Consider the following 21712-nt stretch of genomic DNA (forward strand, 5'->3'; position numbering starts at 1 on the left):
AACACCCCTCATCCTAAACCAACTAATCCTCTAGCTACGAAGACGATTGCAGCAAAGAGGCACACATTGTCAAAGATGTCAAGGTTATCGGTGGCTTCGTTGGCATTCGCGCTTCTTCTGGTCATCAAGATGCTCCTGCTGGCCCCGGTCCAAGCCCAGTTCTTCCAGCAGTTCTTTGGCGGCAATGGAGGCGGATCGATGTTCGGATCACGAGAGCAAGAACCTCCTCCGGTAAGTCGGAGCTCAGAAACTCTCTCCCTTCAGTCGCTCGCCGTGCTGACTTATTCGATCGTTGATTCTCGTCTTGTCTGCTGCAACAGGCGGGAGATGCAAGCTGGTTCGAAGCAAGAGTCGACGCCGCCCAATGCACACAATATCTCTGTCCTCGAACACTCTCGTGCGTCTCGAAGCCATCGCACTGCCCGTGTCCCTTCCCACAGCAAATTCGCTGCTCGTACAAGGACGCAAGCTCATCTGCCAAGGACCACGTGGACCGAGCTGGCGGCACATTCGATGGCGTAGACGCAGCGCTGGATTTGGGTGGAACCTTCTGCGTCACCGCTGAGAGCTGCGAGGAGGTCGACAGAATCCTTCAAGCAAAAGCATAGTCATATCTATATCCTTTCCCTGCGTCAATGTCACGTTCTGATCTCAAAGGTCGCCCGCTGTGTTGGAACTGGATGCTGTGCTGAGATTGAGTGTTGAGATGCGTGGGTATCATTGTGCGAGTGCAAACATAGCTAAGCTATGGAGAAAGTATGGTTCATGTCTTGCGGTTGGGAAAGTTTTTGGCGAGAATGGCAGCTGCCTTCTTCTTGCGGTCGTCGATGGCTTTGAGCTTGAGCTGGCCCTCGGTGAGAGGCGCTGCGGCCGTACAACCGTGGCTGGAAGCTGAGCGGTGAGTGGCACAGAAGAGGCCCTTGCATCGTTCACAGCGGGGAGCTGCGTGTGTGAATGCTCTTCTTGGCGGTTCTCGGGCCTTTAGTTCCGCTGCAGGCTGCTTCTGCACCTCAAAACTGAGCTTCTTGCAGCCTTGCTTCTGACACGGTAGACGGCCGGACGAGCCTGTGGTTGCTATGCGTCGGAGAAGCTCGTCATCGTCGAGCACCTTGCTCGTCGACGCTGCCTTGGCGCAATGGTGCTGCTCTGGCAGAAAGTGTGACTCGCAGTAGGTGGTGGTGCACAATGGGCAGGAGACTGGAAGGAAAGAAAGGCGTCCACAGGTGGAGAAGGTGCAATGGTCGCCAATCTCCATCGTGGACCCGCCGCGTGCTAGGATCTGCCGGTCGTTCCTGGATCCTGGACAGGCTGGCTTGTATACAGAAGGATTGAGATGCTTCTCGAAAGCTCAGTGAGCCTTGTACCCCCGGCGTTACGATGGAGGTAAAGTGTTGGTCTCGAACTTGTGGTGAGCGTGCGGAAGGACGGCTATGCAGAGGCACAGGGTTTAACAACAGCGGAAGAAAATCGAGCTAAAGTCCGATCGAGGCTCAGTTGAAAGAAGAGCGGATCGGGTCTCTGACGTGCTTGACTGCTCAAAGCATTCGCCGGCCAGGAAATGTTCGAAAGCTTTTGTTTTTGGAACGCGATGGAGCGCCGTCTTTCGGCCACTTTTGCCAGAAGAAGGCAGCAGCCTGTGTGTGAGTGCGGCCCGTGAGCAACACTTCTTGCAGAAGGATTCGAGTGGGACGGGCGGCGAACGCACGTTCAATCGTGCAGTCGCGTATATAATCTCAGACGCTGATCGCCGCTTCCTTCTCGCATATCTCATCCATCGAATCACCCACACATACACATTCAAAATGGTTGTCAAGTCTATCGAGTCCTACGAGGAGTTCCAGAGCCTCGTAAGTGTAGCATTGTGCTGCCTGTGCCGTGCAGCCTGGCAGTGAACCACGGGAATCTCTTCTATGCGCATGATTCGACTGACACGCCCTGCCTTCTCCTTGTTACTTCACCTCACCGTTACACAGATCTCTGGCGACAAGGCCATCGTCATCGATTTCTGGGCCACCTGGTGCGGTCCTTGCAAGGTCATCGGCCCCATCTTTGAGAAGATCTCGGACACCCCCGCTGGTGAGATGCTCGGCTTCTACAAGGTCGACGTCGACGTCCAAGAGAAGATCGCTCAGGAGGTCGGTATCCAGGCCATGCCCACGTTCGTCTTCTTCAACAAGGGTCAGCCCGTCAAGAAAGTCGTCGGTGCCAACCCCCAGGCTCTCCAGGTGAGTTCAATATTCTGCTGCAGGTGGCGACGTAGGCGAGCTTTCTGTTTCTCGATCAGAGCAGAAGCTCGCTCAGTCTGCGCGCTGCTCTATCCGCTGCGATGTGCAACATACCACTGACGCTTTTCTATACCGCACCCCTCTTTGCTTTGCATCTGTCTTAGGCTGGTATCACCGAGGTCTCGAGCTCTCTTTAGAGGCGCTGCAGATACAGCATCTTTCAATTTACCGCGACCCGATTCGCGAGCTTTTCTGCCCTTACGGTATTACTGTCTGTGCATGCTGATCTGTACAGATTGAGGAGCGACTTATCAGATCAACGAGACGCCCGTATGGACGCTGCAAGGTCTTCCTCAGTGACAATCGATGCTGATTGCGAAATCTTCGTAATCGGGCAACTTTGCGATACAATCGCGAGATCAGCTTTTATCGCACGAAACGAGCTAGATAGCACGTCGAGAGCCTGATGCGGCTTTAGCCGGAAGTCACCTTTGCGCCGCTTCAGCGCCCGTTACCAAAAGCAAACTTCTCGCTCGCTCGCCCTCCGTACCGGCAGCGACCCGCTCGTGACTTCTGACGTCGATGCCCGCTCGGTTGCAAGCCCTCTTCTCGACTTTTGATTTTTAGCGGGCGGGTGCTTCGGTCTGGACGGTCTCCCATCTTGTTCTTGGCCCGACATGAGCGCTCGCTGCAGGGCAGATCTCTCCAAGCAAGCGCCTTCTGTACGACCAACGCCTTTGCCCCGCGCCCTAGAACGTTTGCTGACAAGCACGCTCGGCCTTCGCTTGCTCCCAGAGACGAAGCGGTATGACGATCGAGCTGGCTTCAAGAGAAGTTGCCTTGGACGACAAGAGGCTGCGATAGCAACAACATCGATCAGGCGGGCAGACAATAACCACCCAAAGGCAGCGTCTGGTCTCATCCAATCAAAAGCTCGGGCTTTTGAAGTCGAAGATTGTTTTGCGTCGATAGAGAAGATTCATCTGGCTTGGGAAACGGACGGACGGGTGACATTCCGGCAAAGTGAAGTCGTGAATGAGCGGGCGGCTGCTGGCCTTGAAACCGGGTCAGAGAGCATCCAAAGTGACTTTATCTCCTCTTGATCCGTCCAAAAATTCGCGGCAGCAGGTCAGTGTCTGGAGCCAAGTGCGGTGGAGGTTGGTTGGTGCGTGCATGCATGGCCTGCAGCCCCGCCTTTTTGCTCACGCATTTCACGCTCTTGCCCCCTTCGCGAGTTGCCGAATCTATCCGTTCAACAGGCATCTGAGCGCTCTCCTCGCTCCAAAAAGGTGACCGCTTCCCCGGCTCTCCAGCCGGAAGTCTGCCTGCCCTCTCCACACAGTCTTTTGTGGGTCAGGCTCGCACAAGGCAGCATAGCGTCAACGATCGAGAGGTCCCATCTCGCCTTCTGCTGCCTCAGAGTATATAGATCAGGCAGGCCCGCACCTTCTTCCTTTTCTGCATTCACACACGTCCCATCCCCCTTCATCGCTGCATACTTCATCCTCTCGCAGCTTCCATTTCAGTTTCCACCAGAAACAGCAAACCCGTATCGCACTTCCTCAACACCCAAAAGAAACAGCATCGTCATCATGTCCGTCGAAGGCGTCCGCGTGCTCGGCAAGATCGAGGGTGAGCAGGCTTCCATCCTCACCCCCGAGGCGCTCAAGTACCTCGCTGTGCTCCACCGATCGTTCGAGAGCACTCGTCAGTCGCTCCTCAAGGCACGATCGCTCCGTCAGTCGAGGTTCGACGGCGGCGCTCTGCCCGACTTCCTCCCCGAGACCGCCCACATCCGAAACAACCCTACTTGGCAATGTGCTCCCCCCGCACCTGGTCTTCGTGACCGCCGAGTCGAGATCACGGGCCCCGTCGACAAGAAGATGGTCATCAACGCTCTCAACTCGGGCGCCTACACCTACATGGCCGATTTTGAGGACTCGACCTCCCCTACCTGGGCCAACCTCATGGACGGTCAGGTCAACATGCGTGCCGCTATCCACCGCACCATTGACTTCAAGCAGAGCAACGGCAAGGAGTACAAGCTCAAGCCCCTGGGACAGACGGCTGTCCTGCTCGTCCGCCCTCGTGGCTGGCACTTGAACGAGGAGCACATTGTCGTCGACGGCAAGCCCATGTCGGGTTCGCTCGTCGACTTCGGTCTCTACTTCTTCCACAACGCCCACGAGCTCGTCCGAACCGGCTTCGGTCCTTACTTCTACCTGCCCAAGATGGAGAGCCACCTGGAGGCTCGTCTTTGGAACGACGTGTTCAACCTCTCGCAGGACTACATCAAGATGCAGCGCGGCACCATCCGTGGCACCGTCCTCATTGAGACCATCACGGCCGCCTTTGAGATGGACGAGATCCTGTACGAGCTGCGCCAGCACTCGTCGGGTCTCAACTGTGGTCGATGGGACTACATCTTCTCGTTCATCAAGCGTCAGCGCTACAACAGCGGCTCGATCCTCCCCGACCGTGCGGCTGTGACCATGACGTCGCCGTTCATGCAGGCGTACGTCAACCTGCTCATCCAGACGTGCCACAAGCGTGGTGTTGCCGCGATTGGTGGTATGGCTGCTCAGATTCCCATCAAGGACAACCCGCAGGCCAACGACGCTGCCATGGAGAAGGTGCGTGCTGACAAGCTGCGCGAGGTGCAGGCGGGTCACGACGGCACCTGGGTTGCTCACCCTGCCCTTGTCAAGATCGCCCTCGAGATCTTTGACAAGAACATGCTGGGTCCCAATCAGTACCACGTCCGTCGCGAGGAGGTCAAGGTGTCTGCGCTCGACCTGCTCAACTCGAACGTCCCCGGTCAGATCACCGAGGCGGGTGTGCGTTCCAACGTGGCCGCTCTGCTTGTTTACTGCGCCAACTGGCTCAACGGTCTCGGCTGTGTGCCCGTTGCCAACATGATGGAGGACGCGGCTACGGGTGAGATCTCGCGTCTGGGTCTCTGGTCGTGGGTGTACCACAAGCAGAAGACCGCCGAGGGCAACGAGATCACTCCTGCCTACGTCGACCGCATCCTGGACGAGGAGGCGGCCAAGGTGTCCAAGATCGGCGCCAGCGTCGAGAAGGCCAAGCGCTACATTGCTGACCAGGTCCGCGCCCCGGCTCCGGATGAGTTCTTGACCTCGGCCCTCTACTCGCACCTCCCCCACCAGCACGCCCCCGCCCGCATCTGAGCGGTCTCGCTCTCTTGCCGTTTCGTTTTCCTTTCTGTAATCTGTATGCAACGTCGCTTTTCTCATTATGCCTTCGATGGGCTGTGTACTCTTGTGACGAGAGACGCTTTGAGCTTGAGAGCAAGACGACAATGTTTTCTCATCTCGCGATGCGAGCTGCTGTCAATTTCTGCAGCGTTTTCTGTGCCATCATTTTGGCTTGCCTTTTTGAAAGTCGGGCAACCGTCGACGCTGGCCTTGCAGCACGTCGCCGCCGTTTTTACGAAGAGCGATTCACTGCCGGCCTTTGGAAGACGACTCAAACACCATTCGGTCGAAGACTCGAGCAGCGGGAGAGGCTGTCAACCGAACAGGGTCGCAGATTTCCTGAACCTCCCCTGCGCTCGCTATGCAGCAGCTCCGGTCACGCTCTGGCTCTTCTGCGCACCGACTGAGCTGCTGCGAGACAGAGATGGCACGGCGACAAGGCGCCGACCGACGAGCTTGCTCATCTGACACTGGTGACTCTGTTTCATCGCGATCGCTGCCGCTTCGCAGTCGACCTGTAGACGACCGAAATCGACCGACGGAACGACAGAATTCCTGCCGAGACTCGCCTTGAGCTCCGCCAGTCTTGCGAGCGGTACAGCCAGGCTCAGTCAGGTCATGCTCGACTCAGCTCGCGGCGCGTTGAACTCATTTCAAAAAAGGGTCTGCCCTGCAAGCCAAAAAGGAAGGGTCTTTTTCCATCTTGGATTTTGAATTCCGTTGTCATGTAGACTGGCCTTGCGCCTAGAGATGAGAATGTTTCGGGATTGGATTTGCGAATTTCCGTCTTCATCGCGGCTGCTGGTTAGTCGTCTCAATCAATTTTGTCTGCTGTTTGCTCTTCTCATCGCAAGCTGCTTTCTGCTGCCTTTGGTTCTCTGCCCCGCTGCGTTGCCCGCTTTTGCTTGCCGAAGCTCTGTTGCTCTGCCTCTTCTCACCTTCTCCGCTTTGTCACAGCAGTTACTTATCCTCCTTCTCGCCATCATCTCTGCACCATTCCCCCTTCGGATCACTCGTTTGTTCGTGTCAACACTCCTGCGCTCATTGACGCACACGATCCAAGAAGCAGGTCTTCATCCACTCTTCGACATTTGCTTAGCTTCGATTTCGCTTTCGCTTGCTTCCTTTCTTGATACGGCACCATTCTCGGCATCACATCCACCATCCCACTATTGGATCTGCATACTTTGATCTAGCTGCAATCGGCTACTCTAGCCCGTTCTTTCTTGCAATCGTCACTCTCAACACACGATACTCCAGTTCTGCAGACTCCTCATAAGCGAGTCCCAGAACTACTTGGGAGTATCTGGATCCTCTTGTCACCATTTCAGGCCCACCCGCTCGTCAGGATCCTCTCCAGCCTCCTCGTCCCTCACGTAAGCGACCTGTAACAGAGTCTCCCAACACCCCCTCCGCTGCTGGTTCGCAGTCGGCCTCGGATCCCGCTGCCTCTGCTCAGGCAGCTCCTGCCGGCAGCGCTTCCTCTCCCTCGACAAAGAGGGCGCGCTTCGAGAGTTCCAGTGGTGCAGGCCCCTTCTCGCCCTCCAACTCCACCGCCAGCAGCAGCACCACTGCTTCCGCATTCACCGGCGCACCGCTCACTCCTTTCCAAGAGCCATTCACAGGCCCTCACTACATCCCCTTGCCGCCTACACGAGCCGTCTCTTCGCCTCGCGTCATCCACGCCCCGCCTCGCTCTGGCAGCAGCACTGGCTTCAACAACAACGCAGCTACCACACAGCCTGCAACTCCTCACAGCAATCCAGCCTCCCCCGCCACTTCGAGCTCGGCTCCTGCCCCTTCGCGTCGCTTCAACCCACCCAGCTCCGATCCTCGCTCGCCTCCCGCCAGCCTCGTCCCTTTCCCCGCAAACTCATCTTCCTACTTTGGCGAGTCTTCATCCACAAAGATGTTTGATCTCGATGAGTCCGTCAGGGCGCTCTACTTTGCGCCCACCCCCATGCTCGTTCTCGACAACAATCGCAGGATTCGAATGATGAATCGCCCCTGCGAGAGCATCTTCCTTATGACAGCCGTCAGTTGCATGGGTCAGACCATGGAGAAGCTCGTTGCAGAAAAGCACCGTGGCGAGTTCATGTCCGCCATTCACGAGGCGACGCAGGTCAGAGCCACCGCAGCTTGGGCGCCGCCCGTGCTCACACGTCTCACTTTCCTACAAGACGACGAAACGATGTTCTCAGCAGAAATGTCCATCTCGGCCTGGCATCCCACCGACGAGGTCTTCTCCGAAACCTTCAATAGCCACTTTGCCAAAAACCTCTCTACCGACGCTGACAAGCAGGAGGCTCAAGAACAAAGTCCCGCCTTCAACACCCCCAACCGCTCCGAGCCACTCGAGCCGCGGGGCGCGACGCTTCCTCACGAGTCTTACTTCACCATCAGCATCATGCCCACCCGTCTCGCTGAGCGTCGCATGAGTCCCGCAGACCTGCTCATCAGCAAGGTCGAGCAGCTCCAGAGTGGCGTCTTCCACACCATCGAGACCGCCATCATGGCCATGTCCTCCGATGGATCCACCGTCATCCGCAACCGTGCCTGCGACGAGATTCTCAAGTACTTCATGAGACAGAACCCTCAGGACAAGCCCAAGAAGCCCGCCCAGCCGCCCAAACCCAAGAAGGACGGTCTCGAGGTCGATATGTCTTGGCTATCGGATGCCATGGACTGCTACACCGAAGACTTCAGTCAGCCGTTCCCAGAGGAGAAGTGGCCCATCTACCGTGCCGCCGTTCTAGGTCAATTCGCCAAGCCTGTGCGCATCGGATGCATCGCTACCGACACAGGCTCACGCCGCGTCTTCGAGGTCAGCGCCAAGCCCATCCGCGAGGCAGGAGGCTTCGGAGAGCACATTGGTGGTGTCATCACCATCGTCGACGTCACAGATACCGAAAAGAACTACAAGATGGAAGTCGAGAAGAAAGGAGAGGAGTACTTCCGCACCATCTGCGACAGCATGCCCCAGATGCTCTGGACTGCCAAGGCCGACGGGAGTGTCGACTGGTACAACGAGCAATGGAACCGCTACACGGCCCTCACCAACGAGCAGCTCTTTGGCACGGGCTGGCAGCACCTCATCCACGAGGACGACATCATCGAGACCAACGCACGCTGGTCGCACTGTCTGCGCACCGGCGAAGCCTACCAGGTCATGTACCGAGTCAAAAGACACGATGGCGTCTACAAGTGGTTGCTCGGCCGCGCCCTGCCCATGCGCGATTCCGCCTCAGGCAAGATTGTCAAATGGTACGGCAGTTGCACCGACTGCGATAGCGAGGTCAAGGCGTTAGAAGCATCGCGCAAGTCGCAGGCGCAGCTCACCAGCGTCATCAACCACGCGCACGTCACCATCTGGGCCATCGATCCCGAGGCGATCATCACCATCGCCGAAGGACCGGGTGTCCGTTCCTTGCGCTTGGCTCCGGGTACGCCCAACGGCTCGGACGGCGACGGTTCCGGCTCGGGCAACTCGCTCTCCGGGGGATCGCTTGGCGGATCGCTCGGCGGTGGAACGGCCAACGCGCGCAGCGAAGATAACAAGGACGCCGAATCGGCCACCAACAGCCAGAGCGCCGTCAGCGGTCCAGGCAAGCGCTCCAACCAGCGCACCATGATCGGTCGCAGCATCTACGAGGTCTGGGATTCGCCAGGTATTCGGGAGGCGATCGGCCGTGCTCTCAATGGTGAATCCGTCGTCCAAGAGATGGAGATCGAGGGTCGATGGTTCCGCACGCAGTACACACCCCAGCGCGACGAGTCGTACGAGCACGAAGCCACCGAGGGCAACATCATCGGTGTCGTGGGTGCCTCGATGGACATCACCGATCGTCGACGCGCCGAGCTTAAGCTCGAGGAGTCGATGCACGAGAGGTCACGGGCGCTTGCTGCCGAAACCGCTGCCAAGGAAGCCAGCCGCATCAAGTCCGAGTTCCTCGCCAACATGAGTCACGAGATCCGAACGCCCATCGCCGGTGTCATTGGTCTTTCCGAGCTGCTCTGCGACACGCCGCTATCCAAGGAACAGCGCGACTTTGCCGAAAACATCCAGCGATCCGCCGACGCTCTGCTCACCGTCATCAACGACATTCTCGACTTTGAAAAGCTCGAGCTGGGCAAGATGGATCTCGAAAGGGCCGCCTTCAACCTCAATGTGGTCATCATGGACACCCAAAAGATGCTGTCGTTCGCGACCCAGAAGAAGGGCCTCGAATTCCGCAACGAATGTCAGCTCAACTTCACGGGCCAGATCGTGGGCGATGCGGGCCGTTTGCGCCAGGTGCTGACCAACCTGTTGACCAACGCGATCAAGTTCACCGCTGCAGGTTCCATCACGCTGCGTGTCATCGAGACGCACGAGGACCAGAAGAGCCTGCACGTCCACTTCGAGGTGCGCGACACAGGGTGCGGTATCTCGCAGATCACGCTCAAGAAGCTCTTCCAGCCCTTCAGTCAGGCGGATCCCTCCTTTGCTCGTCGCTTCGGTGGTACTGGTCTGGGTCTGTCGATCTGCAAGAACCTCGTTGACCTCATGGGCGGCACCATCGGACTCGAGTCGGTCGAAAACAAGGGCTCCAACGCCTGGTTCAGCATTCCCTTCGAAAAGGTGCGCACGCTCGAGGCGAGCGGCGACTCTTCACCCGACGAGGAGGCGATCCCCGAGATCATGATGGACGAAGCCACCAGCAGTCTCGGCGTCAGCGAGAATCCGTTGCAGCGACCTCGAAAGGACATCTGGATCTTGGTGGCAGAAGACAATCTCATCAACGCCCAAATTGCGCTCAAGACGCTCAAGAAGATGGGTTTCAGCTGCAAGGTGGCCAAGGACGGACTGGAGGCGATCGAGGAGGTGGGCAAGCATTCGTACGATCTGATTCTCATGGACTGCCACATGCCCAACTGCGACGGGTACGAGGCGACCAAGCGTCTGCGCAAGTCGGACAGCGTCGACGTGCGCACCACGCCCATCATCGCCATGACCGCTTCCGCGATCCGTGGTGATCGCGAAAAGTGTCTGGCGGCGGGCATGTCGGACTACCTCTCCAAGCCGGTCAAGAGCGCTGCTCTGGAAACGACATTGGTCAAGTGGCTGTTCGATCCCTCGACGCGACAGAGTCTCTCGAGGTATGTTGCAGCGCCGAGCCACGGCGACTACTTTGGGATGAAGAAGCCCGAGGCGCCATTGGAGGTGACCATCCCAACGGCTGGACAGCCGGGTTCGCCGCCACAGCTGATCGAGCGCGATTCGACCGAGACGGTCGTCGGCGCGTTCTCGATCCAATCTGGCCGACGGGGTTCGTTCAACCCCGTCGCCGAACGCGAGGCTGTCGCTGCTGAGATCGCCGCCACGGAAACACCGGTGGCGACCACCGCGCCTCCGCTCACGGTCGCCTTTGCCGAGCTCAACGAGGAGATCGGCGGTGGGGACGCGCTCGAGTCTCTCTCGCACGAAGCGTCCAACGCCGGCTCCCAGGCCGAGAGCGACGACGAACCCAGCACTTCGTTCAAAGCCACCCCACGACCGGGCAAGAGCAGCCGGCGACGCCTGCTCCGCCATGGACCCGTTAAGGTGGTCGCAGCGGACCCGATCCCGTCGAAATCGCGACCGACTGCCAAGGGTCTCTCGGCGCCCGAGCTCGCCTTGGCCGACAAGCCACCCATGTTCATCCGACGCTCATCGCGCGAGCAGGGCGGCCTGGGTCGGGACCTGGAAGGAGAGGTGGTGCGCGCCATGGAGGACGGGCCTGCGGGTCCGTCATTGGGCGCTTCGCTCGATGAGACGCTCGAGGAGGAACAGGTGTCCCAGAGCGAAAGTGCCAAGATCCACATCCGCACGTGAGGCGGCTGAAAGAGGGATCGGGTTTTCATATTGCTGTTTTGTTACGGGTCGCTTGGTTTTCAGGGAGCGCCTTAGGCTCCCCGTTCTTTGACACTCATAGACGCTGTGCATCAGAAGCACTGTACTTTTAGCCCACTAGGAATCGCACTTTCACGAGGATTGCAAGGGACACTGGTGAGGGGTTTGCATGGACGATCGCATTGAGACTGAACGAGGGGAGGGTGATTCAAATGACGAAGAACGGTTCCTCCTTGACGGCGTCCTTCGCACTGTCGTCGTCGCTGTCCGATCCCTCCTGATCGTCGTCGTGGTTGCCGTTGGCCCGCCTCGCCTGCCGCTTCTGCTTCTTGAGTTTGCGATATTCCTCGGTCCAATCGTCCTCCTCTTCCTCCTCCTTTTGTTGACCGATGGGATGGGTTTTGAGGAAAATCCTCTTGGCGGCGCGCTTCTCCTTGCGAATGGCGCGATGCTCCTTGCGCTCCTTTTGCGCGGACCATGCTTCGCCTGTGGTAGCCTTTCTGCGCTTTCGAATTTTCTTCGAGCCTTCATCCGCATCCGAGTCCTCGTCTGAGCTCTCCCCGCTGCCCTCGTCCTTCTTCGCCGCCTCTTCCTCCTGCTGGACTTTCGCAGCCTTCGCCTCCTCGATCTTGACCAGCCTAGCCCGCTCCTTGACCTTATCCTTGAACGGTATGTTGGCAAAATCCACACCTTCCACCTCGTCATACACCATGCCCTTCGCCTTCTGCGCGCGCAGTTCGGGCATCGCAGGCAAGCGGATCAGGCCAAACGCCCTCGCCACCCCACCCAGGTCCAGATCCGCCAGCCGGAAGATGTACGCCATCTCGTGCCGACTATACGCCCTCACATATGAAACATATGCACGGAGGGACGAATCGTACACCTCTCTATCGCCGAGCGACATGCTGCGGATGGTTTGCTCAAGCTCCCGTGCTTCGGGATCGGTCTCTGGTTCTGGCGTCGGTTCGAGCCTCGAATCAAGGTAAGCATACGCTGCCAACGGGATGCGTTTGACGCCCAAGTACGCAACCAGATCCTCCTCTCGCCCAGCATGCAGCATCACGATCGCCCTCCCCCTCCTCCCAGCACGCGCGGTGCGTCCACATCGATGCGAAAAAACCTTGGGATCCACCGGCGGATCGTACTGCACCACCACCTCGACATCCGGCAGATCCAACCCTCGTGCCGCGACGTCGGTGCAGAACAACACGGTTGCGCCTCCCTTTCCTCCTGAAGTCGAAGTGACGAACGATTCGAAAGAGGTTTTGCGTTTTGAGGGTGTTTGTTTGCCGTGCAGCGCATGCAGTGCTATCCCCTGCTGACGGAGGAGAGGCGTCAAGATGAGGGAGAAGTAGTTGACCTGCGCACACGTTGCAAAGTAGACAATGAACTTTTTGGCCCCTTCCCGTCCCTCCGACAGGAGCACACGGAGGAGTTGCGCGAGCTTGTTCTCCGGTCGACTGACGAGGAACATATTTTGCAAACTCGCCGGTGTCCTTCTTTCCTCCTTTTGCGTCTTGGATTCGACCTTGACGACGACGCGCACGGGGTTGCGGAGTCCCATACGAACCAGTTCGCCCAAGGCATCTGTCATGGTGGCGCTGAAAAGACCGGTGCGCCGCTGTTTGGGCAGGAGAGAGAGGATGCGATGCAGCGTCTCGGTGAAACCTAGGTCGAGCAGTCGATCCGCTTCGTCGAGGACGAGCACTTCGAGTGAGCCCTTCTTGACACCTTTGCGGGTGAGCAGCTCTTCCAGTCGACCCGGGGTGCCGATCAGGATGTCGGGACCGGTATCGCGGAACAAACGGTAGTCGTCGAGCGGGGTGCTTTTCGAGCCGCCCACAACGAGTTGGGCGCCTGAGATGCGGGTTGTTCGTCGTGTCGTTGGGTTCTTGGCTGGTGTTCGAGCGGGCGTGTCGGAATCGCTGTCACTATCCTGCTCCTCTTCGGCTTCTTCTTCATCTGCCTGCTCCTCGAGAGGTTGCTCCTGTGCAGCGAGAAACATCGTAACCACGCCATAGATCTGTTCGGCCAACTCCCGCGTCGGACTCACGATCAATCCCCCCACCTCGTCCTTCTTCAACCTGCTCCCGCGTCGCAACAGCATCTCCAACACCGGCACTACAAAGGCAAGTGTCTTGCCCGACCCAGTTACCGCTTCAACAACGACGTCCTTGTGCGCGAGGAACAGCGGGATGGTGGATGCCTGCACGGGGGTCATCTGGTGAAATTGCAGGGAGGAGAGGAGCGAGCTGATGAACGGCGTGAGTGGCGGTTGAAGTTTGGACCATCTGCCGGCGTAGGATGGGGCGGTGCGGAGGGATGACGGTCCCGCAGCTGCCGAAGGCAGACTTGACCCGCTCATGATGATGCCGTTGGAAGAGCAGTGGCGTGATGGTGATGATGAGAAGAAGGAAGTGAAGCAACAACAAGGTTGGGCAAAATTTTGGAGAGCTGGACCCTGAATTGCATGAAGCAACAAAAAAAAAGGAACTGCAGCACCTAGGATTCCCGCGTGGTCCCCCACCGCAGTACTGACTAGGCGATACCTTGCTTAACTTCGCAGATCGGACGGGATGCGGTGCTTTCAAGGTTCTATGGCCGCAGATAGAACACAGCTCTTTATGTGAATATATATTTCACGATTTGCAGCAGTGCTAGCCTCACCGCTCTTGCGTCTGCGTTGCAAGCAATGAAGGACACACTCAATGCACGGCAAACGGGTACAGCACGCTAGGCGATGACGCCAAAAGACTGATACAGCCGGGTATGTATTGATACAACAGATGACAAGCCAAAAAACGAATCGCTTCACTGAATCACACACTCCTTCTCGCGCAACCCCATGGCCTCGAGATCCTCCTTCCTGCGCTCCTTCTCGTTGTCCTTGCTCTTCTCCTTGACCTCGCGCGGGAACCACGTTTGCAGATACTTGTCCGACTCCTCGTCCATATTCCTTCGATCGGCGGTCTTGACGGCACCGGGGGCTCTGCAGAGGGGGCAATCGTCCTTGCCCTGGCGCTGGAGCTTGACGAGGCATCTGAGGCAAAAGAGGTGCGAGCAGTCGAGCTTGACGGGTCGCCAGGCGACCGAGGTGCAGATGGCGCAGCTGTAGTCGTCGACGGCGGGGAGGATGGGAAGGAGCGTGGTGGTGACCAGCGAGAGGAGGATGTGCGGCAGCGATTCGGACAGGATCCCCGTCGTCGCAGAAGGCAGTAAAGCAGCCAAGGAAGGATGGGCGGCAGAGGAGACGAGTGCCGTCGAGTTGGCGTTCGACACGTCTGTTGCGTGTTGGAACGCCGATGCGGGGAGGCTGATCACACCGCCACTGCCGACCGGGTTGATGCCCATCGCCCGCCTCGCCGCTTCCTGCTGCGCCATGAACGCGCGCAGATCGTTGCTCGCCGTCAACGCCGTCCGCTTGTCGTGCTTCTTGAGGATCTTGCGCGCGGCCTCGACATTCACTCGCTGGAACTTCTTCACGTCGAGCAGCGCAAAGTTGAGGCGCAGGAAATCCTCGATCGCCGCGGCGCTCGCCTGGTTGTTGAGACCCTGGCTACTCGGTCCTGAACCGAGCTTGAGCTTGACCAACCGTCCCTTTTTGGTCGAAGCCGCAGGCGCGTTGGGATCGTGGATCCAGCCGCGCTTGGCAAGCTCGACCGCAAATCGCTTCAGTCGAGCCTCGCTTTCGTCGATGCTTAGCTCGCCGCGGTCCTTTTCGCGTTGACTTTCAAATACCTGCATGTCGACCCAAAGCCCGAAGATCTCCCTCCACACGTAGAGGTCGTTTTTAGATGCGAACGGACTGGATGCGCGAGCGATGGCTGAGCAGAGCGACTCGGTCTCGACCACAAAGTTGTCACGCTGGTGGGACTGGATGTTGGAGAGGTTCTGCAGCGCGTGCGTCAGCGTATCGAGGAACTGCGTGTCTGCGGTGAGTGGGATGACGACTTCGCGAGATCGTGTGCCTCGTCTGCGACGGATCTCGCTTTGACGTTGCGCCTTTTGCTCTCGAGTCTCGCCTTCGGGACCGTCTTCTGGGATGGAGGAGAAGCGTCTGGTGGTCGAGGCAGGCAGCTCGATAATCTTCTCTTCGAGACTCTTCTGACTGCTGTTGTCGTCCGAGATGCTGCCGCCATCGCCATTCGTAGCATGATCGTCTTCTTCTTCCTCGTCATCGGAGGGGAGTGGTGACTCGACGAAGAGACGGATGCGAGGTACTGGATGATCTGGTGTTCCGCCGAGCTCGTACTCGGCACGCGCACGACGACCAAACTTGCCTTCCACCCATCGATGCTTGGCTGGACTGGCGCTCCTTTCCTTTTGCGAGCGTGCAGGCGGCGAGAGGGTCGAGCGTCCGTTCTTGGCGGGGCCCGAGCTAGGATCCCAATCCAGCTTGGCCTCTTCCCTCCACTTACTGGCGCTCCAGTCATGAGTGCCTGGGCTTGGCTCGTGGAAATGGCCGTTCGCGTCTGCAGCATGCGCAGAAGAAGTCCTCTTGTTCAGACCCATCGCAGCCAGATCCTTCCTACCGAGGCCTGCCCAGTGGCTAGAATTGGAAGGGGATCCTGAGCTGAAGGATGCGCGGCCGCGTGCTTCGGACTGCAGCTGCATCTTGTCGACAGAGGAGTTGAGCTCTTGGACGCCTTGACTGAGACTGCGCGGCTTCGGTGAGGTGGGCACGGCCAGAAGGGCAGACGCTTTTGGCGGCGCTTGGGAAGTGCTCGCCGAGGCCTCGTTGGTCCCGGCGACCTGCGACTCTTGGCCGTCCGTGACACCGAGGCGGGTTGCTGGCGAAGATCCTCGGCGAATCATCTCGACAGAGAAGTCGCTAACCCACTTTCCTGCTGGAGTGAGCTTCTTGGAGGAGGCATCCGCATCTTCCTGCTCTGAGCTGTCACCGGACTCGTCCGCCAAGGCAGATTCGGGATCGTCGGTGTGATCGGGAAGGGGCTTGGTCTTGACTCTGGGCGAGTCGTGAGACGAAGATCCTGATTCGTCTTCGGGGCGGACGAGAAGCTCTCGAAGGACGTCCGCACCGAGACCGATGGACTCGAGCTCGGCGACGACACCGTTGATGAGCTTCTTGAGGTGCTTGTATTCGAGAGCGCCGTTCCTCCATTCTTCGGGGAAGGCGGGATCCGCCATGGTCTCCATGTAGGTCTTGCCGAACTTCATCTTGGCTAGTGTGCGCTGCGCGCGTCAACGGAAGGAGGACTGCAGCTGTGTGAATGGACGACAGCGTCGCGGCTGGGTGCGCCGAGACGAGAAGGATGAAGCAAAAGCGACGAGGTTGACCTCCGGTTCCTTGGGCTATAAAGCGAGCGAGGCTCGTCTCGGATGCGTGCGTCGAATAGTGATGGTCGGAAAGGGGATGGAAGTGAAGAGAGAGAGAGAGAGAGCCGATTGTTCGAGTTGCAGCAAGCAAGGGTGCAGGGTGAGCGGCAATCAATTGTGCATCCGCCGATTTGTGTTCTTCACTGTTCGGCACGAAGAAAGTGGCGTTGTGCCGTTGGTGCTTGTGGGCGAATCAACTTTTACGGTGCGAAAAAGGCACAGTCAGGCGGCCACGCTACCACACATCGAGGGTCCAGCCTGACCCACAGCCGAGCTACTTCTCTGCTTTCTAACAGCCGCAAATGTGACAGGTGAGAAGGAGCATCAGCATCATGCAGCTCTGCAGCCAAAAAATCTTTTTTCATAGGGCAACAAGCGTGCCGTCGGAACCCAAGTCGGAATCAGATTTAGATGCAGATCTGCGAGTCAAACGGTCAACTGCCTCAGAAGCGAGCGAGCGGCACAAGAGTCAAGTCAAAATCCGGCTCTTGCTGTAAGCAAAAGGTATCTTTGATGGCACGTTTTCCAAGACGTGTGTCTACTGCGGCTAATCTTCCTAAGCGACCGCTGCTCCAAGCAGCCCACGTTCCATCCACCGGTTCGCTTAATTCCACTTGGCATGCTTTTGCTCCCCTCCTCAGCCCGTTCAGTCCAATCGACCAGGCACAGTCTGTCGTCTGAGTCGAGCTCGATTTGCATTCCGATCCTCGTCAACAGCAGCAGTTATAAGCGCGCGCGAACGTACCGCTTCAGAAGAACATCTTGTTCATCTTATCCTTGGCCGCGCCCTTGACCGCCGCCTCGCGTGTGTTCTTGAGGAAATTGCTCGCGCCGCGTTCCAGCGAAGTGAGGCCGTCTTCAATCCCACTCATCATGGCGCCACGTGCCTTGAGCAGGTCGATGTTCTGGTACCCCGTCTGCCAGGCTGAGTCCGTCGTTGCAGCTACCTGCTTGGCCTTGCTTGCTTCCCTCTGCGCCGAAGCTAGAGGCGGCAACGCAGCGCGCGTCTCCTCGGGTGTTCCTCGCGCATTGGCTTCCCCCCGAGGCACCCGCACTGCAGCCATTGGGCGGTAATCGCGTGGCGGCAGAGGATCGCCTAGCTTGGGCGCATCCGGACGATTGGGTCCCGCAAGCACCGCATCCATATGAGCCGAGACTGAAAGAACGCCGGTCGTCTTGGTACCGAACCAGCCCGCAATGCTGGTGGCCACGCCTGCTGCCGACATGGCTGCACTCGGATGCCCCGGCATGGCCTGACTCGATACAGGGTCGTACAGCGTCAGATTCGGCAAGCCTGGTCTTCGCAGCGATGCGAACATGGTCCACATGCGCACATCCAGGCTGCTGCACACCTCGACAAAGTCTCCCTGCGGGCCGAACGACACCGAGGGTCGACCGCCCGACGACTCGCCCACCTCGCGGTGATGTCGCTGCAGCCGGATGATCGACTCCAGCCTTGGCAGACTGAAGATTCGAATGCTTGTCGGTGTCACAACGGCGGCTACCTTGTCGCCTGCCCGTTCGATGACTCCGCAGCCCAGCACACGCTCTCCAATGTCAGCGCGCGCAACGACAGGGCCAGTCACGCCGTAGCGCAGTGTCACTTGTCGATCCGTGAAGCCGAGCAAAACGTCGGCCGACGGCATGGCAGATCCAGGCGTCGATCCGATGGACCCGTACTCTTGCTCCCGAAGAGCCTGCTGCAGATCGTGCGGCAAGGCCTGACGAGCTTGACCGTTGTTATCGAGGATGCGAATCGCTCGCACGTTGCTGAGCTCCTCGCACTTGTGCGAGCTCGTGCGCTCCACGAGCCACATATCGAGGGTCTTCTGCAGCGTCCAGGCTGTAATCAGTCCATCCGCTCGCACCACGATCAGACGGGGGGCCAGACTAGGGTCATCGCTGACGCGACAGACGCTGAAGGCGAGGTGCACGATCGGACTTTTGGACTCGGCCTCTAGGATCTTGCGTATGCTCTTGTCTTCGTCGCGCTTCCCGTGCGCAGACTCCGTCTCACCACCGAAGCCCTCTTTAAGGATCAGTTCAGTGCTGCGGAAATCCATCACCGCCAACGCTGTCCCGCACGCCACCGCCATGAAGCCAATGTCGCTCGAGGCGCAAGCAGAGACCTCACCTCGCAACGGGTCGACCATCAGACTGGGCTTGAATCCATCATACCTTGGATCCGCGAGGTGCGCCAAGAACACAATCTCGTCATGCTCGCCTGCCGCTGAAGGCACAGAACTGTTGGGTTGACGTGGCGAAAAGGTCGAGTTGAGAGCCGGAGATGCGAGCATTGGCTGTTCAGCGCGCGCGGGATCGGGGCCCGTGCCAGATGCGGGCATGCCCCGTATGCAGACTCTGTTCGGATCGCGGCGAGGGCGAGGGGGAGGCACCCCGTTCGAGGGGGGCGCGCTCATCGTGGGCTGTTGCGCTGATGGCGGATCGTCGATGCTCAGATCCCTCAGGATCTGAGCCATGTCCGTGCTGAGTCTGGAAGAAGCGGCTGTGGATCCAGGGCGCCGCGAGTCATGAGAGTGCGAGGACCTCGTTGCACTGCTCGGGCTCCTGACCGGCGGTATGGCAAGATCTGGCCGCTGAGCTTCTAGCTTCATCATCGACTCGTCGACTTGCTCCTGGATCGCCTCTGTCTCACTGAACTGAGCAAACCCAAATCGATAGTGGAGCACTTGTCCGGTTGACAAGACTACAGCGGTCTCGAGCACCTCGGCAGCAAAGCTGACATCCAGCACCTTGGCTCTGCCGCGCGCCCTATCGAACGATGGGTGTCCCATCATCGACGGGCTTTGCAACAAACTTCGGATATCGAAGGTGAGGTGAGGCAAAGGCGACGGAAAACTTGACTGCAGCCAGATGCGCGGCAATGGTGATTGCTGCCGCACATCCTCCTCGTCGACGTCGCCCATGAGCAACAAGTGCGGGCTTGCGTCGTAGAAGCGCACGGTCCCATCGAGGTGCCAAGTGACCAACACGCGGAATTTGGATGATCGCAGCACGTCCGAGATGCCATCGCTGCCTTCGTTAGACAAGCTCGCCGAGGCTTTGCCGCCCTTCAGCTTGAGCGGAGGCTTGTTGCCATCGAAGGTGGAGCGCAGCGTGGAGGCTCCGGCTGCCTGCTCTTGCTTTTGATTCTGGCCGGTCACATCCAGAAGCCCAACCAGCTTTCGATAGGCGTGAGGCGTCAACATCTCGAGCTTGGCGCCGAGGACAGCACCTCCACCGGATAGCGTCAGTGGCAAGGGAAGATGTAGCTCCTTCTGAGCACTGGGAGGGGCAGATACCAGATCCGGCGCGCTGTCTAAGGATGGGCCCCGTAGATGGACTGGTGAGGTCGGATACTGCAACGATGCAGATGATTTGGATCGAGGCGGGAATGCAAAGCATGCGAGACCTCGTGCAGCAGCAGGTGGCGGCAGAGTGGGCAGCGCAGGATCTGCGGCAAGCAGCAACACGACAGCGGAAGGATCGTAGGTACCAGAGTAGTGCGGATTGCTCCTGGGTAGCAACATGAAGTCTTCGACGATGCTCGAAGTGGGGTATATAGCCTCTGACGAGGGCACGAGCGAATTGTGGAGCGCTGTGCGTAGCTTGTGGTTCGCTTCGACCGCACCGCCGCCTAGGACGGATAGAGAGTTGCTGTATGGCGGCAAGTTGGCGCAGAAAAGACCGGGTGCATCGATACCAGCCTTAGCGCCACCCAAGACTGTGAGCACCGTACCCTTGACAGGCTCGTTGACCGGTTCATTTGCGTTGGTTTGACGCGGCTGCGATTGCCAGCTGGCAGCAGTCGCGCTTGCCATGTCCATCCAGCCCTTTTCGGGGAACCCTGACCATGCCAACTTAAAGATGGGCTCCTTCGAAGGCTGATGTGTATCGAGGAGGGTAGGATCCGATACAGGCTTCTCGACGTCGAGGCTATCCAGCGTTCGAACCATGATTGGCTTGTCATCATCACGGATGTGCCAGAAGGAGATGCAGCCGTCTTCGTGGCCCATTACAAAGACTTCTCCGTCGGGTCGCCAGGCGATGCAGGTGGCAGGCGGTGCGCGTTCGGTCCATACGAGGTCCGGGTTGCCACCAGACCCAAGGGTTCCTGGCAGAAGTCGCAATTGAAACGTCTTGAGAACCGCACGCTCGCGAATGTCGAGGAGGATTGCGCCGCCTTCGTACGCTAGGAGGAGCTGATTCAAAACTTTCGGGTTGGTCTTGATGTCGATGATGAGCGGTACATGACGACGATTGGGGGCGTCCGGCACGCCTGAATTGCGGAGAATTTCTTCTTCTTCCCACCAAAGATTTGGAACGCGATAGGGAGATGGACACATGCGCTCGAGGTCGTAGGTATCGACGGTGCCATCGCGAAGACCAAGAAACATGTGAGAGTGTGCGGACGAAACTTCGATGCAGAGGACCTTGTTTCGAACGGTGTGAACTCCGACTCTTTGTGGTGTGTCAGGATGAGGTGGGCCTGTGATGCTATGACCGGTGGAAGCGGTGGTGGTGCGGTATTGGTTGGTGGAGGAAGCGTGGGCGGCTCTGATCTGGGGATCGGGTCGTGACAAGTCGAAGATGCTGATGTTGTCCTTCTCATCGATGCATATCAAGAGGGCTTTATCCGACTTGAAGGCGAGGTGATTGACTTTGTGTGAGGGGCGAAGGGTGAAGGAGACCTGAACGGGTGGAGATCCGAAGAGATGAACGGTGCCGAGCGTGGTGCCAACAGCCAAGAACCCCTGTACAGGGTCAAAGGCCATAGCAGTGACCTCGCCAGGCAGGGCCAGGCCTGCTAGAATGCCCTCGCTGAAGTTTCCAGTGCTGCTGAGCTGCGCATTTGCGAGGGATCGAGACCAGTCGGTGTGGTAGAGGTGATCGGGTACTTTTGATGCACCGGCGAGCGGCGTGCGTTCGCGAATCGACTTGATGAATGAGGAGGCCATCTTGAGAAGGTGGAAACGGCCGAGCCGGAGCGGACGCGAGTTGCTATCAAGACCGACTCGACCGAGGATGTCGTGGTCACGCTGCCCGCTTTGTTTTAACTA

At 58.5% G+C, this 21712-nt stretch overlaps 7 protein-coding genes across 7 annotated transcripts; 4 read left to right on the forward strand and 3 right to left on the reverse strand.

Moving 5' to 3' along the window:
• Window positions 1–75: 75 nt before the first annotated feature.
• On the forward strand, window positions 76–608 carry PSEUBRA_005791 (uncharacterized protein; the record flags this gene model as incomplete). The annotated part of the gene is made up of 2 exons (XM_016439187.1): window positions 76–231; window positions 321–608. 2 exons carry the CDS (start codon window positions 76–78, stop codon window positions 606–608), a joined length of 444 nt encoding a protein of 147 aa, XP_016289978.1.
• A 1194-nt stretch (window positions 609–1802) lies between these two features.
• On the forward strand, window positions 1803–2422 carry PSEUBRA_005792 (Thioredoxin domain protein; the record flags this gene model as incomplete). The annotated part of the gene is made up of 3 exons (XM_016439197.1): window positions 1803–1847; window positions 1974–2225; window positions 2390–2422. The coding sequence occupies 3 exons, from the start codon at window positions 1803–1805 to the stop codon at window positions 2420–2422; spliced, it is 330 nt and encodes a 109-aa protein (XP_016289979.1).
• Window positions 2423–3817: 1395 nt separating this feature from the next.
• PSEUBRA_005793 (Malate synthase) lies at window positions 3818–5416 on the forward strand (the record flags this gene model as incomplete). The annotated part of the gene is made up of 1 exon (XM_016439190.1): window positions 3818–5416. One exon carries the CDS (start codon window positions 3818–3820, stop codon window positions 5414–5416), a length of 1599 nt encoding a protein of 532 aa, XP_016289980.1.
• Window positions 5417–6199: 783 nt separating this feature from the next.
• Window positions 6200–11297, forward strand: PSEUBRA_005794 (PAS fold-4; the record flags this gene model as incomplete). Its single annotated transcript, XM_016439192.2, has 2 exons — window positions 6200–6247; window positions 6873–11297. The coding sequence occupies 2 exons, from the start codon at window positions 6200–6202 to the stop codon at window positions 11295–11297; spliced, it is 4473 nt and encodes a 1490-aa protein (XP_016289981.2).
• Window positions 11298–11523: 226 nt separating this feature from the next.
• On the reverse strand, window positions 11524–13680 carry PSEUBRA_005795 (Helicase, C-terminal; the record flags this gene model as incomplete). The annotated part of the gene is made up of 1 exon (XM_016439211.2): window positions 11524–13680. The coding sequence occupies one exon, from the start codon at window positions 13678–13680 to the stop codon at window positions 11524–11526; it is 2157 nt and encodes a 718-aa protein (XP_016289982.2).
• Window positions 13681–14126: 446 nt separating this feature from the next.
• Window positions 14127–16493, reverse strand: PSEUBRA_005796 (SPX, N-terminal; the record flags this gene model as incomplete). Its single annotated transcript, XM_059465610.1, has 1 exon — window positions 14127–16493. The coding sequence occupies one exon, from the start codon at window positions 16491–16493 to the stop codon at window positions 14127–14129; it is 2367 nt and encodes a 788-aa protein (XP_059321674.1).
• A 908-nt stretch (window positions 16494–17401) lies between these two features.
• Window positions 17402–21610, reverse strand: PSEUBRA_005797 (Lethal giant larvae (Lgl)-like, C-terminal domain protein; the record flags this gene model as incomplete). The annotated part of the gene is made up of 1 exon (XM_059465611.1): window positions 17402–21610. The coding sequence occupies one exon, from the start codon at window positions 21608–21610 to the stop codon at window positions 17402–17404; it is 4209 nt and encodes a 1402-aa protein (XP_059320349.1).
• Window positions 21611–21712: the final 102 nt, after the last annotated feature.

Source organism: Kalmanozyma brasiliensis (assembly GCF_000497045.1).
Source record: "Kalmanozyma brasiliensis GHG001 unplaced genomic scaffold PSEUBRA_SCAF7, whole genome shotgun sequence".
NCBI lineage: Eukaryota > Fungi > Basidiomycota > Ustilaginomycetes > Ustilaginales > Kalmanozyma > Kalmanozyma brasiliensis.